Genomic DNA, 14929 nt, shown 5'->3' with positions numbered 1-14929 from the left:
GCGTGAGCGTGGCGTGAGCAGCACGTTTTTGTTTCGGCGCCCATGTTAACAGATTACACCCTTCACATTGCAAGCCTGAGTTGTGAGGTGACGTGTCCCAGACACGCTGCGGTGAGCTGATAGTTTCGGCACAGAGCCTATTTTTGATACACGGCTCACGCTGAACTCTGGGTGTAGCAGAAAACTAAAATAATCATGAGATTATTAAAAAGACGCAAAAGCAAATAAACAATATTTAAACCGAATCTACCATACACTACAATTTATATGTCTGCATACAAACAAACACAAAATAACTAAATAAAGGAAAGAATTAATAAATTACATGTAAATGCAGGACTTTTGTTGTGTATATAAAGAGACAGTTTAGAAGAGATGGACCACTGGTATTAAAATAAATGGTATAAACTGGAATAGATGTAGAAAGGAAGTCCCCCTTTACAAGTAAAAGAGCCAATCACCTTTCAGATACAGACATTGCCTGTCAATTAGCTCAAGAACGCACATGCTGAACCAACCTTGAAAAAAGCGTCTTTTTTTTTGTGTGTGTGATCTAAGCTAAAGAAGCACAATTTATGATACTATTGTTGTCAGATTTTATTGATGATTTTAAATATGTTCTTTGATCGTAATCTTGACCAACTGTCTTTCCCCATTCAAGCAGACAGCAGCTTTACTTTTATGCCGCTTGTTTACAAAGAAAATAGCTGCCCGAGAGCATGCCAAAGATGACCGCAGAGTGGACTGACTTGCCTTGAAAGGGGCTTTGATATATTAACCAATCACAAACAAGTACACTGATACACAAGTGCATGTGACTGCCCACCGTTGCCATAGGAACCTAAAAAAGAGACGCAGCCAACGTGAAAGCCCAAATGCGACGCGTTGCTCACGCCTTGCTCACGGAGTATGTGTGAATCCGGCCTGAATGGCTGATGGTACAACAACAACACTCACAGTCCGAAGACTTTTACTAGAGACTATCCTGAGCAGTGTTGTCTAATGCAGCAGACAGGGAATTTAACATTTTTAAGAGCCCTCCAAAAAGGGGTGCTGTTAAAGCATCTACTAGAATATAATTAAATATTTGTGATTTATATGTTGCTTGCAAAAAAAAGGGATGAATGACTGATGGTACAACAACAACACTCACAGTCCAAAGCCTTTTACTAGTGACTATCTTGAGCTGTGGGGTCTAAGGCAGCAAACAGGGAATTTTACACTTTTAAGAGCCCTCCAAAAAGCGGCACTGCTAAAGCATCTACTAGACTATAATTAAATGTTTGTGATTTATATGTTGCTTGCAAAAAAAAAAAAAAAAAGGAAAAAAAAGAAAGAAAAGTATTTCATCAGAACATACAGATATTTTTGAAAAATTGTCAATGTAGCAAGATGTTCTTTCAGCCCAGATTGTGCAGTTACAGCATCTACCAGCAGGGAGTAACCCTGCTAACCAGTCAAATATTGACCAGTTGGTCTGAACGGCCTTAAACAAGGACACTGGAAGAGAATGACATTAGAGATCACAGGTCAGGCCACACACTGAGCTTGTGTCTTATGCAATGTTGAGACACAGAGCAAACGCAATATCTGCTTAAGTCTGGTATCCATTAAAAGCCCACATCTCAGAAAGCTATGTGCCAGGTGCATGACTGGTTAATAAAAACAGCGCTAACCACCTCACCACTTTCCAAATGTGAAATTAAATAGAATTACAAGAGAACTGCAACAAAAGAGAACAAGCACTAATTAAATATGTGTGGGTAATTCAGGCATGTTTCACTAATTCTCTGGTTTATGGCCAGACTACAAATTCAGTAACAAAAGAGCAAAACACATTAGTGATTATGTGCTGGTGTGTTGGCAAATCATGTCATTAAATAAAAGACAGCAGTCCGCCTGTGTGTCTCTTTAGTAATTCATTAAAAGACCCAGCATTTGATCGTGAATTGCACTACACTAGTCACACTGTATGTTTGTTTTTGAGTGTAGCAAGCAAAAATAATGCAATAGAAAGTCTTGGCAGTATTGCACCACATTTGATTCAGACTGCAAACTCAAAACTCAGGTAAAATATAACTTCTTTTGCTGTGGCACTAGAGATTCAGCAGTACAGAAACACTGTCATACAGGCATCAGTGGACATCAGCCAGTTGCTTGTTAAAAAAGCAAGTGGCAGGTATAAGGATTACAAATGGAGGAACTGGGGGGAGTCACGTGATGCCATGCGAGGAGCGGACATATGATCGGAGAGCTCTGCGCACTTTGCTAGTTTTAATAATATTTGTGTCATAAACCGGTGAGATTCTATACACCCTGATTCTTAACTGTTCAAAGAAGACAATATGTCAAAGAATTCAAAATCCTCAGGCTCTGGAGATATTAAAAGACACTTACGTGCTCGGGCTGATTCCCCGCAGTGGCAGGCCGAAAGCCCCGGACTCAATTCGGATGGTGAACGGAAAGAAATCCGCCATGAATTGATGAATGTGTCGGCAATGCTGACTAAGGTTGTTTGCAGACTTGGAGGATCTTGCTGTAATACATCGATCGATCACTTCCATGGAGACGAATTTCTCTGAGTTGGTTACAAGATTGTCAGACATCGAGAGATGGATTGATTATCTGGAATCATTGGAGAGGGAATTAGCTGCTAATCGTTTAGCGACCCAGGAAGATTTGGAACGCGTTTTGGAAAAATTGGAAGACCTTGAGAATCGTAGCCGGTAAAACAAAGTCCGAATTGTTGGAATTCCTGAGCATGAAGAAGGCCGAGATATGGTGAAATTCCTAGACAGGCTCTTCCCGAGTCTGCTCGACATAACAGGCCATATGCTGGAAATCGAGCGAGCTCACAGAGTCCTGGTTTGGAGATCCACAGAGGGAGACCGGCCCCAATCAATTCTGGCCAAATTCCTGAGATAAACCGATAAAGTTCTCGTGTTATGCGAGGCGAGGAGTAAAGGGAAGCTCTCTTGGGAGAACCACAACATTTTCTTGTTCCCAGACTTTGCGAATTTGACAAGAGAGAAACGTGAACGATTCAGGGAATGCAAGAATCTCTTACATCAACAGAAGATCGCTTTTGTTGATGTTGCTGATGTTTCAGGCCAAACTGAGAACAGATACTAAGGATGGCTGCAAAATATTTACATGCCCACAACAAGCATTGTCCTACATAAAGACACTGGAGTGAGTAAGCCATTTGGTGATTTTCATGTTGCTGCCAAGTGGATCGACTCACTGAACATACACTCGACTGTCCAAGGAAACTAAGCGCCTTTTTCATTTCCTTTGTGCTGGTTCCGCCTAGCGGCTGGAGTTTGCTTTGTGTAGTATCATTGGGACAGCTTGTGGATGAATCTGCTCGTTTTGGGTGCTTATGCCTCCTGTTGGCTGGAGTTGTTTTTTTTTTTTTTTGTCTTGCAGGACATTGGAGTGAGTTTGACTACCCGAAGAACTGAACGGCCCGTGTTTTTTGTTTTGTTTTGTGTGCTGGTTCCGCTAGCGGCTGGAGCTTGTTTTATGGAGGCACACACCTTCGAGACAATTAAGTGGATGAATCTACATGTTTTTTTGTGTTTATTCCGCTTATGGGCTGGAGTTTGTTTTATAGATTATCTTCGGTTCTGTAATTCTGTATTACAAATTTTTGTATAGAAGCCCTGGACTTGAGCAATCTGATGGCAAAGTTGTCGTGGGGGCTCTCGTAGGTGTACATGGACTGTCTGAGTTTAGAGGGATGGACGCCGGTTGGCACTGTCGTGCGTGGGGTTAATGCGCACGTTTTTCTTTTTTCCATTTTTTTCTGTTCTGTTGAAAGTTCAGGGGTTGATTGTTGCACTAAAGTGAAATGTAGTCTTTATAATTGTATTTTTGACACACAATCTAATTTCTCTAATATGTCAAAATGTTAAATGTTAATAATGAGTGGATTGACTCTCCTCGTGGAATGTGTTGGGGCACCCCATAAAAAGAAGGAAGGTTATTTATTTTCTTAAACGTAAGAAATATGATGTAGTGTTTCTTCAAGAAACGCATCTTTCCCTGCAGGAAGCTGAAAAATTTGGGAAGATATGGGGTGGGCATGTTTTCTTTAGTGCTGGCTCAAGTAAGAGCAGGGGAGTCATTACATTGATAAGTAAACATCTACAATTCAAATGTCTCAAACAGATTAAAGATAATTTAGGAAGAATCATTATTGTTTTAGCAGAAATTCAGGGGCAAAGGTTGATTTTGGCTAATATTTACGAACCTAATGCTGATAATCAGTTTTTTTTTATAGATCTTGAAGGGATGTTGCAAGACGCTGGCACCCCTCATGATATAATATTGGGAGGAGACTTTAATCTATTGATGGATTCAGTCCTTGATCATAGTGAAGCAAAAGTGTGCAAGCCCCCTAGAGCAACATTGATGCTTCTCAGGATGTGTAAAAATCTTGGTCTTACAGATATTTGGAGACTTTTGAACCCATCTGGTAGGGACTATAAATTTTTTTCATCAGTCCATAAGATTTTTTTCTAGAATAGATTAGATAGAATAAAAGTCCCTCATTTCATCTGTTGCTGATTGCTCAATTGAAAACATCTTAGTCTCAGATTATGCCCTGGTGAGTTTAGAGTTGTTGCCACAAATGGAGAAAAAGAAATCTTATAGTCGGCACTTTAATGTATCCCTTTAGCAAAATCCTGAATTCCAACAAATGTTAAAGGCTGAAATCAATGTTTATATGGAGACCAACTGGTCCTCAGTATCCTCTGTGGGCATGGCTTGGGAGGCACTTAAGGCAGTTCTTAGGGGTCGGATCATACAGTATGCCTCATTTACCAAAAAATCCAAAGCATGAGAACTCATGGAGTTGGAAGAGAATATTAAAAGTACAGAGACAGAGCTGAAGCGCCAAATGTAATCTGATGGCCTCAGAGAATTGACCCGATTGAAATACAGATATAATACTATTTTGTCGCAGAAGGTGGACTTTTGGTTATTTAGGGCAAGACAGTCATATTTTGAGTCGGGGGACAAAGCAGGAAAGCTTTTGGCTATATATATATATATATATATATATATATATATATATATAGCAGAGAGAGTCTTTTTTACCATTCCCTCAGTGAAATCTGCTGGTGGTGAAATTTTTACCTTGGCCATTGATATTAATAATGCTTTGAAAGAATTCTATCTTGATCTTTATAGTTCCATGTCTTCATCTACTGATGAAGATATTATAAACTTTGCGGAACTATAAGAACTCCCTAAACTGACGACTGAGCAAAACAATTCTCTTGATTCTGAGATAACCTTGGAGGAGCTTGAAGAGGTAATTAAGGCCTTACCTACAGGCAAGTCTCCGGGGCCAGATGGCTTTGCCGCTGAATTTTTTAGATCTTATGCTACAGAACTTGCTCCATTTTTGTTAGAAATTTATATGGAATCATTAAAGAATGGAAAGCTTCCGCCAACCATGATACAAGCCCGGATCAGTATGATTCTTAAAAAGGACAAAGATCCAAGGGAATGTAAGAGTTACTTTCCAATTTCCGTGATTCAGTTAGATGTTAAAATTTTGTCAAAAATTTTGGGTAACTGATTAAGTAAAGTTATGACATCTGTTATACATTCAGATCAGGTAGGGTTCATTCGGGGCCGCAGCTTTTCTGATAACATTAGGCATTTCATCAATATCATGTGGTCAGTGGCGAATGATCAGACTCCGGTCGCTGCCATCTCACTCAATGCCGAAAAGGCATTTGATATGGTAGAATGGGATTATCTTTTTAAGGTTTTGGAAATATACGGCTTCAGAAATACTTTTATTGAATGGATTAAGTTACTGTATATAGACACCCGGTAGTGGCAGTAAAAACAAATGGATTAATTTCAGATGATTTTACTCTGGATAGGGGCAACTGGCAGGGTTGCCCTCTTTCCCCATTATTGTTCTGTCTTGCCCTGGAAACATTAGCAGCCGCGATAAAAAGGAGGATGATTTTCCAGGGGGTATGGCGGGAGGTGTGGCACATAAGCGTTTGCTTTATGCAGATGATATTTTATTATTCGTCTCTGACCCCATTAGATCTATGCCTTGTCTCCACAGGATTATTAATTCCTTCTCTAAATTCTCAGGTTACTGAGTCAATTGGTCTAAACCCGAAGCTTTGGCTCTGACAGCATACTGCCCAGTAATGGCTTTTCAACCGGGTGCCTTCCAGTGGCCCAAACAGGGCATTAAGTATTTGGGCATTTTATTCCCAGCTAATTTGTATGATTTAGTTAAGAGTTAATTTCGACCCTTTAATAAAAAGGTTTTCAAGTGATGTGAGTAGGTGGGCTTCATTACATTTATCTATGATTGGGAAGGTTAATGTTATTAAAATGAATTGAATTCCAAAATTCAACCACCTGCTACATTCTCTCCCTTTAGATGTCCCCTCTCTTATTTCAAGCAATTTGATAGCATACGAAGTCCTTCATTTGGAATGGTAAATGTCCCAGATTACATTTCAACAAGTTACATAGGCCAATTGACAAAGGTGGGCTAGGCCTACCCAAGATTTAGTTTTATTATTATGCATTCGGTCTCAGACATTTGGCTCATTGGTCACTTCCACCTGAGAGAGCCCCTCCCTGGTTTTGTATTGAACAGGAAGTATTTGTCCATATTTCACCATTGCAAAGCCTTTCTATCAAACTAAAAAGTTAAGTCATACCCCATTATCTTGCATTTGCACTTGGTTTGGACAAAAGTGCCCAGAGTGTTTAATTCGGACATTTCTTTAAATGTTGCCTCAAGCATATGGCTGAACCCTAAAGTTATGTATTAATAAGTCCCCTTTCTGTTGGTCAGAGTGGATTGGGAGAGGGGTTACTACACTCTGTGACCTATATGAGAGTGGAGTGCTGAGATCTTTTGAAAATTTGGTTCAACATTTTAAGATTCCTAGATCTCAGTTCATTAGGTATTTACAGCTGCGCCACCTGTTCTTTACTATATTGGGGAGTCGTATACACCCCCCTAAAGTGGCAGATACTCTGGAAGTGGTGATTACTGTTTTTGGAAAAGGTCATGAGGCATCGGTGTATTACTCCCTGTTAATTCAGAGTCTGGGGGATGGAGCCACGTCTTCTCTCAAGAGATTATGGGAGAAAGATTTAAATTTGGTATTGGAGGAGGGAGTGTGGGCTAGGATTCTAAAAAGCATCAAGTCTACATCTAGAGATGCAAGGGTCCGTCTGATGCACTTTAAGATTTTGCATCGATTCTACTGGACCCCCTCTAGATTGTATAGATTGGGTCTTAAAGACACACCCACCTGCTGGTGGTGCCAATCAGAAGACGGGGACACAACACATGTGTTTTGGGGATATGTTAAGATCCAAGAATTTTGGTAGGGGGCTCAGAACCTTATGTGTGAGGTATTGGACACTGAATTTTCATTTAGCCCCAGACTCTGTCTCCTGGGTGATAAGATGGCTGTTAATATTGGGGACAGATATTTAAAAAATTGGGTCCTAGCCGGAGTCATGATTGGCAGAAAAATTATCCTCAGGGGATGGAAGTCGGCTGGGGCTCCCTCATTTAGGAAGTAGTACGGGGAGATGGGCGAGGTAGCTGCGTTTGAGGAGATGTTTTTTAGAAGGCTGGGGAAATGGGATTTGTTTGTCAGGAAGTGGGGGGTTATTTGGCTTATTTTGGTTATTTTTGTTTTATTAATTTTTTATTAAATGTTTTTATTTTGATGTTCTAGTTGTTGGTGACCACAGTAGTGCGTGTTTGTGTCAGGTGGGGGGGATTGTTCGGGGGGAGGGAGTTTAATGTGAATAACTGATTCCGTTTTTATGTTGTGTATGTTTTATGATTGGAATCAATAAAATTGTTAATAACAAGAATAGAGGAACTGCTTGGACTCATGATTCTCCGCTGCAGCGTATGTGCTTTAGGGATGAGTTTTAGAGTCTCTGCTAATAGATGAGGTCACATGAGGGCAGAATGGACACAGATGAGCATGCAGATGACCCTGGAAGACACAGTGCTGAGTTTAACACATTCAAACTTTGAAATGAGGGACTGAGGACATGTTACTAACATGAAATTGACTGTCTGGAGCAGCTGCTGTCATGTCTGGATCTTCTAAGAATGACCTGCACTTACACCTTTAATGAGGACAGGATCAGAGCAGGGTCAAAGATGTGAATATGTGGGGTACTCACAGGGAATAGTGCGCAGGTACAGGTTATCTCTGATCACTTGCTGGAGCTTGTGGTCTAAAGAGCCTTTCTGGAACTGCAGGCTGAGGTAGTGACGCAGATCTGTGTTCAACACCTTACCTGCAGAGACAAAATGACTTCAGGTTAACTTTGGGTACACTTGGGTAAACCATTTGCCAGACAGTACAGGTAGAACAATTATTATAAATTGTTGTAAAAGGGGCTTCCACATGACTAGCGTCTGCATTATCAAATATACTGACTTGTATGGAGTGAAGCGTCAGCGTCACTCCCGACACCACGTTGCTCTTCAAATGCAGAATTTTTACAAGTGTTGTACAATTTCAACTTTTACCCTGATGCTGCTAACCTTTTGAAGCATCAGCGAATGATAATCATTGCAATTACAGGTCTTTAATTGTTTTTAAGAGTAGCTGTCCAAATTTATGAAGAAATATTAAATTTCTTATTATTAATAAACATACACTCACTGGCAGCAGTGCAATGCATAAAAGCATGCACATTCAGGTCAGGAGCTTCAGTTAATGTTCACATCAACCATCAGAATGGTAAAAAAATTTGATCTCAGTGATTTGGACTGTGACGTGATTGTTGGTGCCAGATGGGCTGGTTTGAGTATTTCTGTAACTGCTGATCTCCTGGGAATTTCACAAACAACAGTCTCTAGAACTTACTCAGAATGGTGCCAAAAACATCCAGTGAGCGGCAGTTCAGCTGACATAAACGCCTTGTTGATGAGAGAGGTTAACGGAGAATGGCCAGACTGGTTCGAGCTGACAGAAAGGCTACGGTAACTCTGATAAACACCCTGTACAACTGTAGTGAGCAGAATAGCACCTCAGAATGCACATGTCGAATCTTGAGGCGGATGGGCTACAACAGCAGAAGACCACGTCGGACACTTTATGAGGACCATAGTGTTACCAATAAAGTGCTCAGTGAGTGTATAACTTATTGTTTCCATTAATCCAGAGACTGCAGTTATTAAACTAATTTAAATTCACCAAGAACATCCTAAGTCCTTAATGTAAACAAGTCTGCAAATCGGTGCTTGAAACTGGTGTTGAGTGGTGTGTTAATGCCCCGATGCAAATAATGTGGAAGCCGCTTTAAAGTCAACAAGAAAGTGTTCACAACACATTTTATTTAGCTAGTGTGACGCATTTTCATCTGAAAAAATGTAAATGAGGAACAAAAATTTAGGACATAACTTGATTTTATCCATTGGGAATTGATTGGATTGTGAAAAGTGGTCTTTATATGACAGGTGGTTGGAGAGGAAGGGTTGAAAAATAAGCAGCTTTGGTGATGTCAACCAAAAAGTAAAGTTGTTTCAGAGGTGGAGCAAGTTGAAAGCAACTAGATGAATGTATATGTTTTTAGGGGAATAATGTACACTTATGAATCATTCACAATAAGAGCAGGGACATGTATTAAGAAAGTAAAAAGGGGCAAATGACCATCTACTTTTTGACTATAATTTGTGTGGTTTTTTTATTATTATTTTATTTTTTATCTGTCACGCCAGATATTCCTCAATTAAGGCATCTTTGACCATGTGAACTGACTTTTTTAACACTTAGCTCATTTTTTTTTTCAAATTTTTTTTTTTCATTAGAAGAGCATTTGCATCACTACACCTAAAATGCAAATGTGGGCCATACTGTATGACCCATTTGTGTTAACTATGGTATCCAATGCATTTAACACTGGTAATACACCAACATTGTATTTATTTTCCATCTGCTATGTAATTGAATATACTGTAGGTCAAATACAATGTACGTTCATATATATGTATAGTATGCAAATGTAGCAAGTTGTCATTCAGCTGACGCTTTTGTGCATTCTAGGGTTAATTATAAATGTGCCAAAAAGAACCAAAAAGCGCTCTTCTTTCTAAAGATTATTTTGAAAAACCTACATATTTGTGCTTTAAAGAACCAAGAAAAACCCATATTGTAACCAAGAACATTTATAATCTCCAAAAAGCCATATAACCAACTCCAGAACCATATACAGCCAAAATCGTTCCTTGATAAGAAAAGCATTCTTCGCCTAACCCAAGGTGCTGCTAAAAATATTTAAGAATGTAGAATGATATACAGTATGAGTTTAGCTCAGTAGTGACTGTGTGGGTGACAAAAAAATTAAATAAAAATTCAAAAATCAATTGCAAATGAGGTGAATACAAATAAACTAGCTAAATTTGGTGAAACTGTCCCAATCAGCCTATAAAGACAACTATGCAGTGTTGCAGCAGATAATGTCCCAGTATGAGGCCCAGCTGTTTTACCACTCAAAAAAATTATATTGGCTTCAACAAGCATCCAGATGTGTGGACACATGATTAGCATTAAAAATAATGCAGGTCCTATTGTATCGCTCTTGCAGTGAAGTGGCAGGAGTTCAGGTGGAGTTCAAGGAAGTGCGGAGGCGGCACAAGTCATCCCGGAGAGAGGAGGAGAGGCCCCTCCAAATGAGAGAATGACACAGCAGGAGCCAAGTTTCCCCTGATGACTAAAAGATGAGAGGGAGGGGAAGAAAGCGCCGCCTCTTTGAGCTGCTCCAGTCTCCAGCTGTTGCTCCTTCCTCTGGGCGGGGTGGATGTGCTTTGAAACCATGCCAGTCACATGGCTGCTGTTTCAATAAGCATTGTTTTGGCCCCTGCAGCTGCTGAGCCAAACCTGGCTATCCTCATAGACCTGAGCAATCAGAGCACAGCTCTGCCACACACACACACACACACACACACTCTCTGCAATTACACACTCTGGTTACAGATAAAAGAGCTGCTCACTCTACTTCAAAAATGGGCCAAGACTTTCACTAGACCCATGCGATGTCCTGGCATTTGGAATCAGCAGTTATGTCAAAATTACCTACTTGAGTTAATAAGGATGTTTATTCAATTCTGGACACTTTTGTCCCTGTGGACTTTTAGAAAATAAACTCTCTTTAAACACACTTTTCACACTTTCATTAGTTTGTTTCATTTGATAACTAGCAATGCCCTACAGCGTAAATACATTACAGAAATAGAAATAGAAAATGACGCACAATAAAAATATTCTGGTCACAAGTTATATTTACATTGATTTTTCCTTACACATCACATCTCTCACATTATATTTCAAGAATGCTTTTCGTTGACACTTTTGTCTTCTTTGTAACGAAGTACACTAACTATGTGTAAAACTTTACAATTGGCAAAATTTTATTTTATGACAATCCTTTCGTAATAATTAGTACGAGATGGTAAAATAGTAAAAAATCATACGAGTTTGCTCAAACATAAACAACTTTTACTCACATAGAGAAAAATAAACAAACCAATGAACAACATTATAATGAAGTTCCCTAACCCAAACATAAAGTTTAACTCCTTACCGAAACCCTGAACCTAACCATGATTTTAATAGGAAAATTATTTGTGTACCACAGAAGAAAGAGAACATCGGGTTTGGAGCAAGAGTGTATTACAGGTTATTGGCATACAGTATGTCATTTGTATTACATGAATAAATATGGAATGAGTAACCAAATTTGTTGTCAAACGTTTCCTTTCTTAAAGGAATAGTTCACCCAAATGAAAATTCTCTCATCATTTACTCACCCTCATGCCATCCCAGATGTGTATAACTTTCTTCCTTCAGAAGCGATATTTTCTACTATAAATCTCCACTTTAACTTTCGCTCTCACTACTTTCACTTTCACAGTTTGAAAAGTAAAAGTGAAAGTGGAGATTTATGGTAAAAAGGGACTTAAATATTGACCTGTTTCTCATCCACACCTATTATATAGCTTCTGAAGATATTAATTTATTCACTGGAGTCTTATGGATTACTTTTATGTGGCTTTATGTGATTTTTGGAGCTTCAAAGTTCTGATCACCATTCACTTGCATTGTAAGGACTAACAGAGCTGAGATATTCTTCTAAAAATCTTTGTGTTTTGCAGTAGAGAGAAAGTCATACACATCTGGCATGGCATAAGGGTGAGTAAATGATGAGAACATTTTTATTTTTGGGTGAACTATACCTTTAAAATAGTGTTGAATTGGAGGCTTGCTAAGAATTTATGGATTTGAAATTCTGTTTGCTGATTGGTTGGTCTCTACGGTCATAAAAGTCATGCCTTTTCATACAAGTTGTCCAATATGGTAGGATTTCGCCATCTCATACGAATTATCAACAATACGTTGTCATGAGACTACATAGGTTGTGATGGAAATGATGCCTCAACTAAAGGACAGTTGTAATTTACGTAAAAATGTATATAGATAATTTTCACAAAATAAGTATTTAAATTGTTTATGATTACTTTATTCTTTGTTTAGATTATCATAGTTTTTAAGATTACATAATATTTTTATGATGGATTTTAATATTTTAATATTGAAAGTCTGGTTCTGGTCAAAAATAAATCATGAAGGCATTGTAAAAAGTTTCCAAGACAATTTAAATGTGACCGTTCAATAAAAAGTGAAGTAGAATTCTGTTAGTTTTATTAATAATAATAAAAAAAAATAAAACCCCTGGGACATAATTATGCCCATAGTCGAAGAAACACCCATAAATATATCAAGTTAAGTGAGAGAAAGAAAGACAGAATAAATACGAACATGTTGTGATATCTCCAGCTAATTTGGAAAGCGAGGTAATCAAAACAAGTCTCTCCCCAAGCAATTCTCTCCCACCCTCATGGGGTATGAAATAGGTGGCCAGCTATGATTGGAGATTAGCATTATTCCATTAGACGGCTTCAACGCATACTAATTTACTCCAATCTAAATCTGCTCAAGAGGCCCATCACTCACATTTAGAGTTCTGGTATCACATCTATGTCTGTTTAGCAAGACATTACAGCATGTCTGCAAGTATCATTTCACACTCATTCTATACTATGCTCATATCCAATAGTGTAAAACATGATTTATATCCGGCGTTCATTATGGAGTGTCTTGGTCCAGCGTGAGTGTTTATTGGGATGATGCTATTGAGCTGCAGTATGAAGTAGTGAACTTGGCTCAATACTGTGTGACCTCAAAAGAAAAGGCAGGAAGAGTGGAGAGAAGCCCCCAGACTCCTCTTACACTGACATCACTGACTATGTCAGCCACACAGCTGGAAGTCATTAGCTGCTCAAGAGCATGGAGTACATTGGGAATGTCAGGGCTTTCGAACTTTTTAATGCAAAGGACCCAGAAATATGATGGACCCCTAGCAAGACACTTCCTAAAATACAAAGGCAGATATACTGTATATTTTCATGTATTAAGACATATTTTTACTGTGTGAGAAAAATAGTGTGATATTAAAGACAACATGTTGTCTGTAAAATAAATTAACTGGCTTTTGTATTGTCACTAGAATCAAGGCTCAGTAACATTTACCTTTTCATGTTGAAATACAGCAGGCAAAGAAGGCATAGGAAGATGTACGTGTGAAACCTGCAAAAACCAACAGCCTCTTTTGCTCTTAATGCTGAACTTATCCCTGGGAGAGTGAAGTTATAAAGAAACTTTCTATGTACAAAGAACTGCCCACACGGAGATCACTTCCAAAACCAAGTAATGCTATTGAATGCTGTGAATTTGCATGTCATAGTTCACCTAACATAAACCCCAATTGAAATTTGCATAGGGAGATTTCCTAAAATGCCTGTTCTTGCAAATTCCCATTGAGACGACTGTTTTTCGCCCCCAGAATTTCACTGTGTAAAGGTAAATGTTACCGAGCCTTAAAGCCAAAAGAAATGATAAATCAAAATATTATTGGGTAAAAATGTACTCTGTATTGTAGTAAGTTGATAGCGAATCTTTTTTCTGCCCACTACTACAGTAATGCTACATGTAAAAACCTAGATGTGTATATTGAATTGAAATGTATTTGTAGTTTTTAGAAAGCACAATGAAATAGTCATAATATTCGGTAAATGTTAACCTTTTCGTACACTTTTTTTCTCCCTAGAACCTCCTTGCAGCCCCTTGGGGGTTCCCTAACTTCGGTTTGAAAAGTCCTGAGGTATGTGTTCACATTCAGACAAGAGTGGGCAAAGTGTTTAAGCAAATTATTTAGTAGCCTAATAGTATTTTAGAATTATTTCAAAACTTTTCAACCTTTGGTCAAAATTTTGCTTCTGTTCTAAAAAAAAGAAAATAAAACGAGTTATCATTCTAAATATATTCTCAATGGCTGTTCACACAGTCAGTGTTAGTGATTGGCAACCGTATTTACTACAGGAAAGGTGTGACTTAAGTTGTCCAGTTCATGCAACAGTTAACGGCTTGAATGTATGAATGTAGAGTTTTCACAATACCAAAATTTCAGTACTCATTACCATTACTTGTAAAAATTTCACAACTCTCTATGCTTTTTAAAAAAAACACTGGAATTTTTTAATTTTTTTTATTTTATTTTTTTTCAAATAAAGTGCTTCTGTAAAGATCCTCACAGCATAATATTTAACACAAAATTGGTCTTATTTTTTGTCAAATAAAATGCTGCAAAACAGATCATCACATTATAAATGAAAACACTGATAAAAACCAGGGACTAAAAATAAAACGTTTTTCATTTTGGTTCGTTCCGTTTCCGGATTTTCACAGCCTCCTTTCCAACTCGTAAACATTTAGAACTATATAAAAGAATGGTTAATAACGTTCTTTTTAAAATGACAGTACTCGGTGTTAAG

The 14929-nt window shown here is 38.4% G+C and overlaps 1 protein-coding gene across 3 annotated transcripts in view; it reads right to left on the bottom strand.

The window, feature by feature from the left end:
• The window catches only part of LOC127419593 (membrane-associated guanylate kinase, WW and PDZ domain-containing protein 3-like), a 267603-nt gene that overhangs the window by 115895 nt on the left and 136779 nt on the right, over positions 1–14929 (bottom strand). For all 3 annotated transcript variants that reach the window (XM_051661105.1, XM_051661106.1, XM_051661107.1), the window contains exon 2: positions 8215–8331. In XM_051661105.1, the coding sequence (XP_051517065.1) occupies positions 8215–8331 (117 nt within the window). The remainder of the gene's footprint in view (positions 1–8214; positions 8332–14929) is intronic.

This window comes from Myxocyprinus asiaticus, chromosome 29 (assembly GCF_019703515.2).
Source record: "Myxocyprinus asiaticus isolate MX2 ecotype Aquarium Trade chromosome 29, UBuf_Myxa_2, whole genome shotgun sequence".
Lineage (NCBI taxonomy): Eukaryota > Metazoa > Chordata > Actinopteri > Cypriniformes > Catostomidae > Myxocyprinus > Myxocyprinus asiaticus.
Note: the sequence above shows the minus strand (reverse complement) of the source record. Positions and strands in the feature narration are given on the sequence as shown.